The following is a 12,519-nucleotide window of genomic DNA, read 5'->3' as shown; positions in this document are numbered from 1 at the left end:
CCACCACAATGTACTTATTAGACAAAGCAAGGTCAACAGAGTTTGATTGATTGTCTCCAAAATGGTTACCAATGATCCATACCACTCGCCCTCTAAATGTTGCTCTTCCCACCATGAAGTGGGATTGCTTTTCCCTCCCTTGATCTGGGCTGGCATTATGACTTGCTTTGACCAAGATACTGTGACCAAAATGATATATCTTTTATAGGCACAGTGATGCTTATACATATGTGTAACAGTCATTTCACCACATATAATTTACGATAAGAACATGTATTACCTTTAATTTGGAAAAATCATTACAAAAGGGAACCAGATTTGTTATTAAAAATGAATATTTTTAAGCTTAGAAAGTAGAAGATGCGGGATGCCTGGGTGGCTCAGCGGTTGGGCATCTGTCTTCGGCTCAGGGCGTAATCCTGGAGTTCCGGGATCAAGTCCTGCATCGGGCTCCCTGCATGGGGCCTGCTTCTCCCTCTGCCTATGTCTCTGCCTCTCTCTGTGTGCCTCTCATGAATAAATAAATAAAATCTTAAAAAAAAAAAAGTAGAAGATAAGAATCTCCTCCATCTTCCAAAACCACACTTTAGAGTTAATCACTCTAAAGGGTTTTGCTTTTATTAAACACACAAAATGGAAAACTAAGGAAAATACAAGTACATCACAGAGAAGAGTGACAAGAATTTTGTCTGTAAAACTGTCCCCAATGGGGCGCCTCAGGGGCTCAGTTGGTTTAGCGTCCACCTCTTGGTTTTGGCTCAGGTCATGATCTCATGGGTCCTGGTTTTGAGCACCACGTTGGGGTCCTTCCTTGCTCAACAGGGAGCCTGCTTCTCCCTCTCCCTCCACTTGCCATTCTGCCAGCTTGTGCACTTGTGTGCTCTCGCTCTCTCTCTCAAATAAATAAATAAATAAATAAATAAATAAATAAATAAAATCTTTTAAAAAAAGATTTGGGTTCCCTAAACATGGGGGTCCTAGCTTATAACCCAATCCAGGGCATAGAGTGTTATCTGATCCTCTTCACGTCACACTACAGGAAATTAGGGCTCAGGGAACCAATACAAAATGAACACTCCAACTACTGCTACTTCCCCTGTGTCTGATCCAGGAGTTGTGTGTCCTCTGCCAGTATCCATGAAATGGGCACAGCTAACTTGTTAGCTTGCTGTCACAGTTCTTGACGCATATTTTTGTGAACATGCTTCTTTAAGTCATTTTTAAGCTAAAGAATGTAGTGGATTTTCTCACCTACCCCACTCCAACCACTGGCCTATCAACCAACTGCTGGAGCATCTACTTATACCCTGCTGTGAATCTTCTCCACCTAGTGACAGAGACAAATGCCCCTGTCCTCATCAATCCTACAGTGTTTCCAAAATATAGACACACATTCTTTCCCTTCTGAAGAAAACAAAACCTTTGCTCTCTGCAAAGAACATGGTATCTTCAGGGAGAAACCTTAGTGAGGCCAAGTTCTAAGAGAGTGAAAAAGCATGCACCTGCAAAAATGGCACAACAAAGCACATCTGGCAAAAGCATCTGTAGGACAGGGGAAAATGGAATATGAAAATGTTCCTATATTCTAAGGTTGGGGTCTCAGAAGCGAACAATCCACTCCCCTCCCAACCATAAGAATAGAAATGCTAACATTCAATTAATCCAGGAAAGAACATCAACCTGCCCCACAGACTGTGTAGACAACTGTGCTGTGTGAGTGGACAACTGTTTCCAGGTTAGCTGGTAGGCAACTTAAAGCAGAACCTTTGCGAATTTGCCTTGTGTCTCATCTTCCATCTGAAGATAAAGCCAGTGTGATTTGCAGAGTAATGCTCTTGGAGATCAAGGAGATGGTCTTGGGCTGTAGCCTAAAAGGACAGTTGGCTAGGAAAAAAGAATTATTGACAGGAACAGTAAGCCCAGACATACTGCCTAAAAGTCACTGCATTTCTGTCAGTCTTTACAGTTGGGATCAAGTCTCACTGGCTGGGATGAAAACTGCTTGAAGGCTCAGGCACAAAGTGACCTCTCTGAGTGCTTTGAGAGGAAGAAATGTGAAAGAGAAGAACATACAGGAACTTACCCAATGGTCGGGCTGATGTTGTGGTCAAAGTGATCCTGGACAAATCGACACACAATGCTTGATTTCCCAACCCCGGTGTCCTGGAAAAGAATGAGGACACGCCATGAAGACCAAGTGTATCAGTTCTGACCTAGTATAAACACAGAACCAGAGGATGGAAGAGGTTATTTCTGATTGATGGAAGTAGGGGAGGAGAACATTTTCTTCTATTTCATATCAGTATTTTCTAAAATGAAATTGTATTGCTTTCATAGAAAGGAAAGAAGGATGGTAAAAATAAGCTTTAGAAACACGTCCCACATACATACGATAATTAGCCTAGAACTCACATGTTCACAATATATGTATTTCCAGATTTGAAAATTTTTGAAGAGGTCTAGAGGAGAAATATGGTAACACTTTGAATTGTTTTGGTAGAGATAGAACTGACTTTGTTCAAAACCTTACCACTCAAAAACTATATAATCTATTTTTCTAGTATCACTCTGTAAGACCTACGAATTCTAATTGCTGCATTTCTGACATTTTCTCTTCAGAATCTAATGGCTGCATAATAACCTCAAGTTTTGCTTAAATATATAAAGATCTCATCTCCATGCTCTCTCTGTTAAATAATTCTTTAAAGCTAATTAAGATAGAGGTCCATTATACATTAGAAATCAAATACATGCATTTCTATCCACTCCCTCCAAACACCCTTGCCAAATGGTTTAAGGAATAAAAGACACAAATTCACAAGGTCAAACAGATGGGAGACGAGACACCAGACAAGTTATGTCAATGAAAAGCACATGTCTTGGTGGTCACTGAGAAAGAAGAAGCTGGAGCCTTCAGGCCACCAGGGAGGAGAGCCATTGAGAAGCAAAAACAATTCATGTCGCAGAATCCCTGAACATATCAAGAATTTGGAGAGCAAGGTCACACAAAAACACACCCTTGGTGCCCCTGACCACAAAACCAAGGACAGATTCTCCTGCCTTCCAGGAACAGGATGGAAGTTGAGTCTCCAGGAAATCTGTATCAGATAGGGCTAGGATCAGGGGCTTGTGTGACAGCTCAGGGAGTGCCTGTGTGACCCTGCCACATCCCTCACCTCCCTGTGAACCAAGACAGAGAAGTGAGGAGGAGTCCCATTCAGCTAAGAGGAAAAATCCTGCAGAGCCTAACACATGGAGTCTCCCAACTAAAAGCCACGTTGCACCAGTCTGCAAGCCCTAGTGCAAACAGACCTTTAGATACACATTTTAATCTTTTAAAAATAAATGCCCAGCTAAGAAATATTAGACATTTATACCCACACAAAAAGAGCAGGATACTATTTTAGAAGATTATTCAGAGAATGAGACAGACCTTAGAAATTAAAAATATGACGGTAGAAATGGAAATTCCAAAGGAAGAGGTATACGGTAAAATCAGGAGACTGTCTAGAAGGTAGAACCGGACTAGAACAAGGCAACTGGCTTCAGTAGCCATCAGTGCTCTTCTAACAGCAGTGGCAAGGCAAGAAGACACAAGATTCACAGACGATTGACACAGAGAAGTCCTCCTCAACACATGCTTATCGGAAAGGATCATGGTGACATTTTGAGATCTGTAAGTGAACAGGAAACAGGACATAGCCCAAGAAGAAACAAATAGTGATATGGTTCTTTTCTTTTTCTTTTTCTTTTTTTTTTAATTTATGATAGTCACAGAGAGAGAGAGAGAGAGGCAGAGACATAGGCAGAGGGAGAAGCAGGCTCCATGCACCGGGAGCCCGACGTGGGATTCGATCCCTGGTCTCCAGGATCACGCCCTGGGCCAAAGGCAGGCGCCAAACTGCTGCACCACCCAGGGATCCCAATATGGTTCTTTTCTATTAAAGGTGTACAAAGCCTAAAAATCAAGGAGGAAATGTTGAAACTTAGAGAAATGTGCTTTTCTTTACACTGAAATACGAAATGAGATTTGAAACACCAACTGGAAATCTGAATTCTTTTTACTCCTTCTCACCCCCATGCTTAGGGGGCAATTCCCACAAACACCCCTGATGCCCATCAGAGAATCATTCCCCAGAAGGCCTCCTATGCTGGTGCAAGTGGCCTTCCCTGGTTGTGAGCCGCAGTAAACAAAAGCACTAAAGGCTGTTTATCTGCAGCGTGCACATCAACGCACAGAGTTCAAAGAGGTGGCAACAGAATTAAAACACCAGCTCCTCGGATTCTAGATCAATATGCCACTGCTATTTCTGTGTCGAACCTTCAGGATGGATTCTGGTTAATGTGCCTCACAGTTCCCCAAACCCCACAACTCAGTTCTTCTTAGCTCAGTTGCTTTGAATTCCTTCTGCTTCCCACCAACCCCCTCCCAGCCCCACAGATGAGCGGCTCTGGCCACCCTTTAGCCCACGAAACCCCAGGGAACCTCAAAAACCAAACAACGGTGCTGCCCTACCCTGGAAGAGAAGGAAAACAAGGTGGAATGCTCTCTGTGAGCTGCCTGGGATTGTGGGGGGTGGGATAAGGGGGGACCTCATTCCACCAGCCACCACCTGGATTTGTGTGTTTGCAGATTTTTATGTCACCAAGCTCAGAGCGTGCAACTCCTCCTGTCAGAAGCTCTCAAGTTCGTTATCCCACAAGAAAGGCTAAAGGATTGGGACGCCTGGGTGGCTCAGTGGTTGAGCATCTATCTGCCTTGGGCTCAGGGCATGATCCTGGGGTCCTGGGATGAGTCCCGCATCAGGCTCCCTGCAGGGAGTCCACTTTTCCCTCTGTCCAGGCCTCTGCCTCTTTCTCTGGGCCTCTTAAATAAAACTTGAAATAAATAAATAAAATTTTAAAGAAAAGAGAGAGAAATGCTAAAGGATCCATGTCTGCTGTCCCTGCACCCCCAGAAGCCATTCCCACGAGGGCCGTCTCGTCCCTAGTGTAGGAATTCTCTCTCTCGGGCAAGCCCTGCCTCCCCCTGCCCGCAGCAGGCCGGAGACCGACAGGACAGCAGAGGCGCCCCCACCTCCACGGCAGGGAGGGCAGGGAGCACCCACACTCACAGCGGCCGGGCCTGCTCTGCCTGGGACTTAGGACACCAATCCGTGTCTCCCAACTTTGTCCCTTTTGGGCCCTCCCAGGCGTCCTTTCGGCTTATCCCCAGGCTCACTGTGCTTCCAAGCTGAGGAAATCAGCCCCCAGAATGCCTCCAGGTCACGCCAGCCCCCTGCAAACATCGGGCCTTCCTCCCTGCGAGTGAGGGGCCCCTGGTGCGCAGGGCTTTGGGGAGACGGTGCACCTCGTGACGAGGACCCTGCTCTAGGAACATTCTGGGTCCCTCCTTTCATCCTACCTGAGGGCTCCACTCAAAACAAGTGGCTCCAGGGATGCCTGGGTGGCCCAGTGGTTTAGCGCCGCCTTCGGCCCAGGGTGTGATCCTGGAGACCCGGGATCGAGTCCCACATCAGTCTCCCTGCGTGGAGCCTGCTCCTGCCTCTGCCTGTGTCTCTGCCTCTCTCTGTGTGTGTCGGTCATGAATAAATAAATAAAATCTTAAAAAAAAAAAAAAGTGGCTCCAGATCCCCAAAACACCCCAACAGAACGGACAAGCCCAAGCCTCAAAATGCCCTTGAGGATGAAAAATTCAAAAATTCCGGCCACCTGGAAATGACCCCTTTCGACTCATCATCTTCTACAGATGCCTCGGGCTAAAACACTAGCTTTCCTGAACAGGTCCAGCAGGCAGGCCGTTCACACCTGGGCTGAACAATTAACTCCTCAGCCCACCAGCCTCGGTGTTTGTCTTCTTTTTATATTTTCGCTCTCGAAGTTTCTCTCTCTCTCATATATGTGACAGGAAAATCAATAAACACACTAAAGGGCAGGCAAAGCTTAAGTCTGTCTAGGACAAAGACAATATTCTCCCAGAGAACTGCTTCCAAGAATGTTCCAGGCCCGGGGCTGGTGCGGCCGCAGACCCGAGGACAGCTGGAGGCGCTGCTGTTCCCCCGGCGGCCAGCAGGGGAAGGCCCTGCTCCGGGAGCGGGAGGGAGCGGGAGGGAGCGGCGGGCCGGGCCTGCGGGAACCTGTGGCCTCAGGGACACAGACACAGGACGGAAGCGCCGCTGAGTCAGGGCCGGTGCGCCAGAGAGCCCGCAGGTTGGCCGCAGGAAAAGCAGGCGGCCGACTGGGTGAGGAAAGGCGTCTGTGCGGAGGGGCAGGGCGAGGGGCCCCAGCGGCCCACCAGTCTCCAGAGGCCACTTTATTTTTAGTGGGATTACCACGAGCGGAAGGAAACTTGTCTCTGCGGCTATTTTCCCCATTTCAGAAGATTATGGGACTCTCGGAGTGCATCGTGTCCAGGCTCCCGGTTTTTCAAAAGAGGAAGCGGGGAGACTTCCACAGGGCCACACAGTTGGCTGGCCGAGTCAGAACCGAATTTTCTGAGCTCCGGTGAAATCCTGTGAAGGCTCTGGTGGGGTTAAATCTACCTCCCTCCCAAATGTAGATTTCGTCCCCCAAAAAGTCCATTCTCTAGAACTCTTGAGGTGTGCTTGTAGTCTTGTATCACTGCCTTCCAGAGGAGCATTGTGTGTCCTCACACTAGATCTGCCGGGGTTCTGCTGTAAGGAAAGGTGGACATGGTACCAGCTACTGGGGAGGCACTAGAATCAAACCAATTATGATTCCACGAACCAGATATGAAGTGCAGTAGAATCCTCCCTGGGGGGTAATCAGTGTTTTATTGTATTTTCGTTTGTGTGGTTTTAATCAGACTCAGGCTGAGGCCCAGCGATGGGTTCCATCTACTTACAGGCAAGTGGATGCCTTACATGATACTTCTCCCATATAGGTCACCGTCTGGAGCTAATAACATAATCCTCTGAGAACCTGACGTGACAATCTCTACTATTCCAGTGGTCACATTTATTAATCACACGTAAATCCATCATTATGAAATCACAAACCACAAACTTGCAGCTGCTCTCCGGTAACACTCGAGGCATCACTTGATTCCTTCCTGGACAACCGTGGCAGGCTTCAAGGAGGCGTTGCTATCTCTCAACATAAAGAACGGTAGGTCCCAGGCAAATATACCACCCCTACCTAAGCCTGCTCTAATGGAAGACATCAGCAATCAGTTGAGGATATGTTATTTTATTGAACCGGAAAAGGGCCTCAAAATCTTTCCAACGAGCTCTGCAGACAATAATAAATGATGTGTGTTCCCAGAACAAATGGTTGTTCCCTACTGTTGCCCTACTCTTCCCAACAGTCAACACACTCCTACAGTCTCCTCTTCTCCAAACTCACGAAGAACATTATAAGCCAACATGCTTCCTATGCAAAGGAAATGACAAGCCAGACCAAGAATCACAGACTCAGGAATTCCATTCCTAGGAATGTAGTTAAAAGAAGAAAAAACATAAGCACAAAAAAGTTCATGAAAGTATTATTTATAAAAATTAGAAATGGCCCCCAAAACCACTAAGAATTAAACAACTTGTGGCACAGACAGGAATCTCTTAAGCTTTAATTTCAGGCCAACCAAAATGTCAGAGGCAGACTATGATTTGCCCATCATGTGAACTAGGGAAATGATCGTTGCAGCATCTGTCTCTGGTCTAGGAATCAGAGGGAACCCACATGGCAAGGGGTTTTTTGCACATATTTGGATTTTGGTTTTTTTTTTTTTTTTTCAGTCATCTGCTTATTTAAGTACTTAGACTTTGAGCCTTGCACACTTCTAAAAAGTCTGAAGTATCTTACATGTTGATGTGGAGTTGAGTTAGGAATTTAGGAGGACTGTGGAGGCCAGGCAGGTTTTATGAATGGAGAAAAACAAAAAGAGACACAGACAGAACCATGGGAGGGCAAATGGCTTGATCTTTTGACCCCAAAGGTAAGTGAAGCTGAGAGCACCAGAGTCTGACCAGTAGAGCAAAGGTCTCCTCAAGGACACTGGATGTGCTCACCATGTGCACGAGATGGCCTTTTGGAGACATACTGCAGGCAATTGCAGAGAACAGTGACTAGTGATCTGGGGCAGTGCTGCGTGTGCCTGCTTATTAGTTCCACTTTGGGGCAGAGATGTCTAGAGGAAGTATGTACTGCTGCTGCTGAAGGAATGAGGTCATGGAGGAGACCATTTCCGTTTCCTGCAGCTATAGGGTGCCCAGCCCAGGGCCTCACCACCATGCCCTGTGTCAGCTGGCCAGGTCCCAGCCATCCCAGCCAGGGCTCCTTGGTGGCACCACTTTTCCTTCCCCAAACCCTGGATCCACCCAGAAGAGAAAACAGAACAGGAGTTGACACTGAGGAATACACTTTGTCAAGCATATCCCAATCCTCGAAGCACCCAATTCCAAAGAAACCCCAAAGAAAGGTGGCACAAATTCCATATTAACCCACCAAGTATTTTCTTAAAGCCTTGGCTAATGGGGAGAAGATACACACCCCCATTCCACATCTCTTCCATGGATTGATGACAAAGCAACTCACAGAATACCCCAATCACACACAGCCTTCACAGTAGTCAGGTCACTGCTTCTGAGGAAACTGAATTGGCCAGACTAAGGGCTCAAGGTCAAAACATTGCACGTCACCCCCCTCCCCCAGAGCTTCCAGTAAGCTCCGTGGAGAGCTCCCATGCATCACTTTACTTCTGTATCTACAACACCCTTTCCACAGGAGAGCTGAAATACTTTGTTCCTGGATGACATTTAAAGGTTTATTGAAATTACAGACTTAATGGGTCTGTTTGCCCCTGAGCTCTAAATATCTTTGACACTGGAAAGAAAAAGGGTTCAATATTTATAAATCACAGTTACCACTATCCAAAAAAAGCACCATAAAAGCAAAAAACATCATTAAACTCAAGTCTAAAATGTGCTTGTTTTATTATCACAAATTCTACAAGATTTCCTTTGGTGGCATGAGATCTCTGTAGTAAATTTCAAACTTCACGTTATGTTCTGGGAAAAATTTGAAATAGCAATGCAAGAAAATCCAACTATAGGCATTGCACCATACTTAGGAAAGCACACCACAAAATCATTCTAGGAATATACAATATAAATTAAAAGCCCCTGAGCGTTCACACAACAACTCTGTTCTGTCTGTGTCATGGCTATTTTGAAACATGTCAATGGTGTGCATTATAACAAACATTTCAAAATCCATTTACAAAGAGAACCTAATTCTATATATGACAAAAGGAAACTGAAAAGCCTCATACTGAAAAAACTGGGGTCTGCCCCGAGCCTGGGAGTCAGTAAACCATGGTCATGAAGTATTCATATACTTCATGAGGACAAAAATGCTTACAGACATTATTGTAAGCATGTAAATCACATAAGTGAATTTTTTTTTAAGATTTTATTTGTTTACTTGAGAAGGAGAAGAGAGCACAGGCAGGGAGAGGTGCAAAGGAAGAAGCAGACTCGCCCGTGAGCAGAGAGCCCAATGCAGAGCTCAGTGCCAGGATCCTGGGATCATGACCTAAGCCGAAAACAGACGCTTAACCCACTGAGCCACCCAGGCGCCCCAACAGCATAACGTGACTTTATGCATTTAGATCAATGTACCATGGGCACTAATGAATAAAATTCGGAAATGTCCATAGTTCTCTAGATGTATATAAGAATTATGTAAAGGCCACATACAGAGAATAAGAGGTCATTGTTTGGGTGCAAAAATGACCAGGAGAGCTATAAAAATATCCTCCAAGGTAATAGAAAGTAATAAGCAGAAGTGAGGAGCATGAAAGCCACAAGAAAGAGACAATTAAATGGTTTAAAAGGGAACAGAGACACAAGTATTCACTTACTTTCTCTCTCCCTGGGTCCTCACAACAGCCCTTTGTAAAGCGGACAGAAGGCATTACCCACATTTCCCATGTAAGGAAACCATAGTCTGAAAGGTTAGGTGAATTGCGTGTGGTCCTACAACTAGTAAAAAGCATCACCAATGTTCAGACAACTCTTTCCCCACATCCAGGGCTCCATTCACCAGGCAAACCATGGCTCTCCAGCAGGAGTGCATCCCTCACATATCCACTAGTCCCATCAGTGCCTGTACAGTCAGCAATATGCAAGGACAGGAGAGGAGAGAATGAAGCCCAATTCCTGCACTCAGGACAATCAGACTCAGACTTAAACTCTACAAAGGAATCTTCCAACACTGCATTTGCTGGCTAATCATTTGAAATCCAGAGAGCATTTTTCTGTTGAAATAATGCTGTAAATAAATAATGAGTATTTCCCAAACTTGCTGCTGAACCATAGCACTCTACAACAGAACTGCTGTTTGTTTCTATCTATGGGATAACTTATTGTTTCTGTGGGAAAACTTACTCTAATTTCACATTGGGGAGGATTGCAGCCAGTGAGAACCAGATGCCCAGGCTTTGAGCACAAGCACAGTGCCCTGGGAGACTGAAGAGATCTTTGTTGAACAAATGGCCTAGCAGATTTAGAGTCCAGCAATATTGCCAATAGCACAAATCTTTCATTGGAGCAGGAGTGAGCAAAATAGTAATATGGCCAATAAGAAAAGCTGACATTTACTGAGCATATAAAAAGTTCCCAGCTAGGCATTTCATGTGGAAAGTATCCGTTCTGAACTCTTTGAGTATTGCTTCTGCTCAATGATATCTCCTCTCTCCTTCTGGGATTCCAGGTATGCCTGTATTAAACTTTCTCACCTTATCTTATATATCTCTCATATTCTTTTCTCTTTGTTTCCATATTTTTGTCTGAGTTGTAGTGTGGAGATCTTCTGATCTAATTTCTAGTTCTTTCTACCAATGTTTCTAACATGATGGCAATCCCGTTTATTGATTTCCCCACTATCAACTGTTGTATTTTTTCTGTCATAAAATTTTCTTTTTTATAGTTTTCGATTGCTTGTGAAATTTTGAAGTCATAACTTTTATTTCCCTGAACATATTAAACATATTTATATTTTATGTATTTTAAGGTCCATGTCTGATAATCCCATTATTCACGTCCTCTGTGGGTCTATTTCTATTATCCACGGAAAGGTTAAAACTGCCTTGTCTTCTCGTATCTTTCAACAAGTTTGATTAAATCTCAGCATCTTCATTTGATAGGAAGGAATCACAGCAACTTGTCCAAGGACATGAGTGTCAAGGCTAGGATTCCATCTCAGATCTTTTGTGACTCTTAGGTAAATGTCTAAAAAGAAGAGATGGTCATGCTTCTGGGACATGAACCACACCAAAGAAACCAATGCTAGTAAGAAAATATTTATAACATTTAAAAATACTGTTCCCTTAGGATCCCTGGGTGGCGCAGAGGTTTAGCGCCTGTCTTTGGCCCAGGGCGCGATCCTGGAGACCCGGGATCGAATCCCACGTCGGGCTCCAGGTGCATGGCGCCTGCTTCTCCCTCTGCCTGTGTCTCTGCCTCTCTCTCTCTCTGTGTGACCATCATAAATAAATAAAAAAAAAAAATTAAAAAAAAAATACTGTCCCCTTTCTCCTATTGTTAAATTTATCTATTTGCCTCTCATTATTCCAGTTGGCAGATCTGATGGATTCTGAAGTTCAGAAATTGTTCAGGCATGGATGTTCTGGCCTCAATGGTGGAGTGTCTCTCAGCCCTGCTGGAGGCAGAGGAATGTCCCAGGGGTCACAGGAAGCCAAAGACACAGAAATGGCAAGAGTGAAGAAAGATGAATACCAGGAGCTCCATCCCGCTCCTTCCCCAGCTCTTAAAGAAGTCCTCTCAGTCACCATCTCTCCTCCTGCCTTACTTTTCAGATAAGTTGAAGAAGGAAGATAGTTTTTAAAAGAGGAAGGGCAAGTTCCATAGCTCCTTTACTTCCGTTATTCTTATAACAGAACCACTGCTTCTTGGCACTTCTCAGAGTGCAGTATGTCCTGATGTACAAATTCTGTGCAGCTAAGCAGAAATTTCAGTTTATCTAATGAATCTTAGAAGGTGTGACCTTAACCATTTAAAAAAAAATTAACATAGTTTTTTACTTAAATCATACTTCCTGCCAAAGGAACCAATCCATTCTTTGGCCACCTTTCTTTCCTCACAAGCAACATATGTGTGGGCTCTCAGTTGGGCAAAACAGTTCACTGGACAAATGATAAAGACAGAGGTTCCCCTCTTCATAGAGAGAAAATCCACTGATTTCATGAAATACCTGGCCTACACAGGCACCCAACGTCAGATTTAATTGTATATTCTGGAATTTTTCTTACAAAACACTCAATATTCACTGTTCCCAATTTGCAGATTCAGCGAATAAGGATAAATATTGATCATAATTGCAGTAGCCAGCTTCTAAAACAGTTCCCAATGGTCCCTGCCCCCTGGTGTTTGGCTCCCCGTGTGTGGGCCGGGCCTAATGACTTGCTTTAAAAAAAAAAAAAAAAAAAAAAAAACATGAAAAAAATGAATGTCACTCCCAAGGTTAGATTATAAAAACTGA

General features: G+C 44.5%; 1 protein-coding gene across 2 annotated transcripts in view; it reads right to left on the bottom strand.

Annotated features, from left to right (window-relative positions):
* RAB31 (RAB31, member RAS oncogene family) overlaps positions 1–12,519 on the bottom strand; it is a 128,669-nt gene that overhangs the window by 69,924 nt on the left and 46,226 nt on the right. For both annotated transcript variants that reach the window (XM_038543867.1, XM_038543866.1), the window contains exon 2: positions 2,084–2,163. In XM_038543867.1, the coding sequence (XP_038399795.1) occupies positions 2,084–2,163 (80 nt within the window). The remainder of the gene's footprint in view (positions 1–2,083; positions 2,164–12,519) is intronic.

The sequence above is a fragment of the Canis lupus genome, chromosome 7 (genome assembly GCF_011100685.1).
Source record: "Canis lupus familiaris isolate Mischka breed German Shepherd chromosome 7, alternate assembly UU_Cfam_GSD_1.0, whole genome shotgun sequence".
NCBI lineage: Eukaryota > Metazoa > Chordata > Mammalia > Carnivora > Canidae > Canis > Canis lupus.
This window is presented reverse-complemented; position numbering and strand designations above follow the sequence as displayed.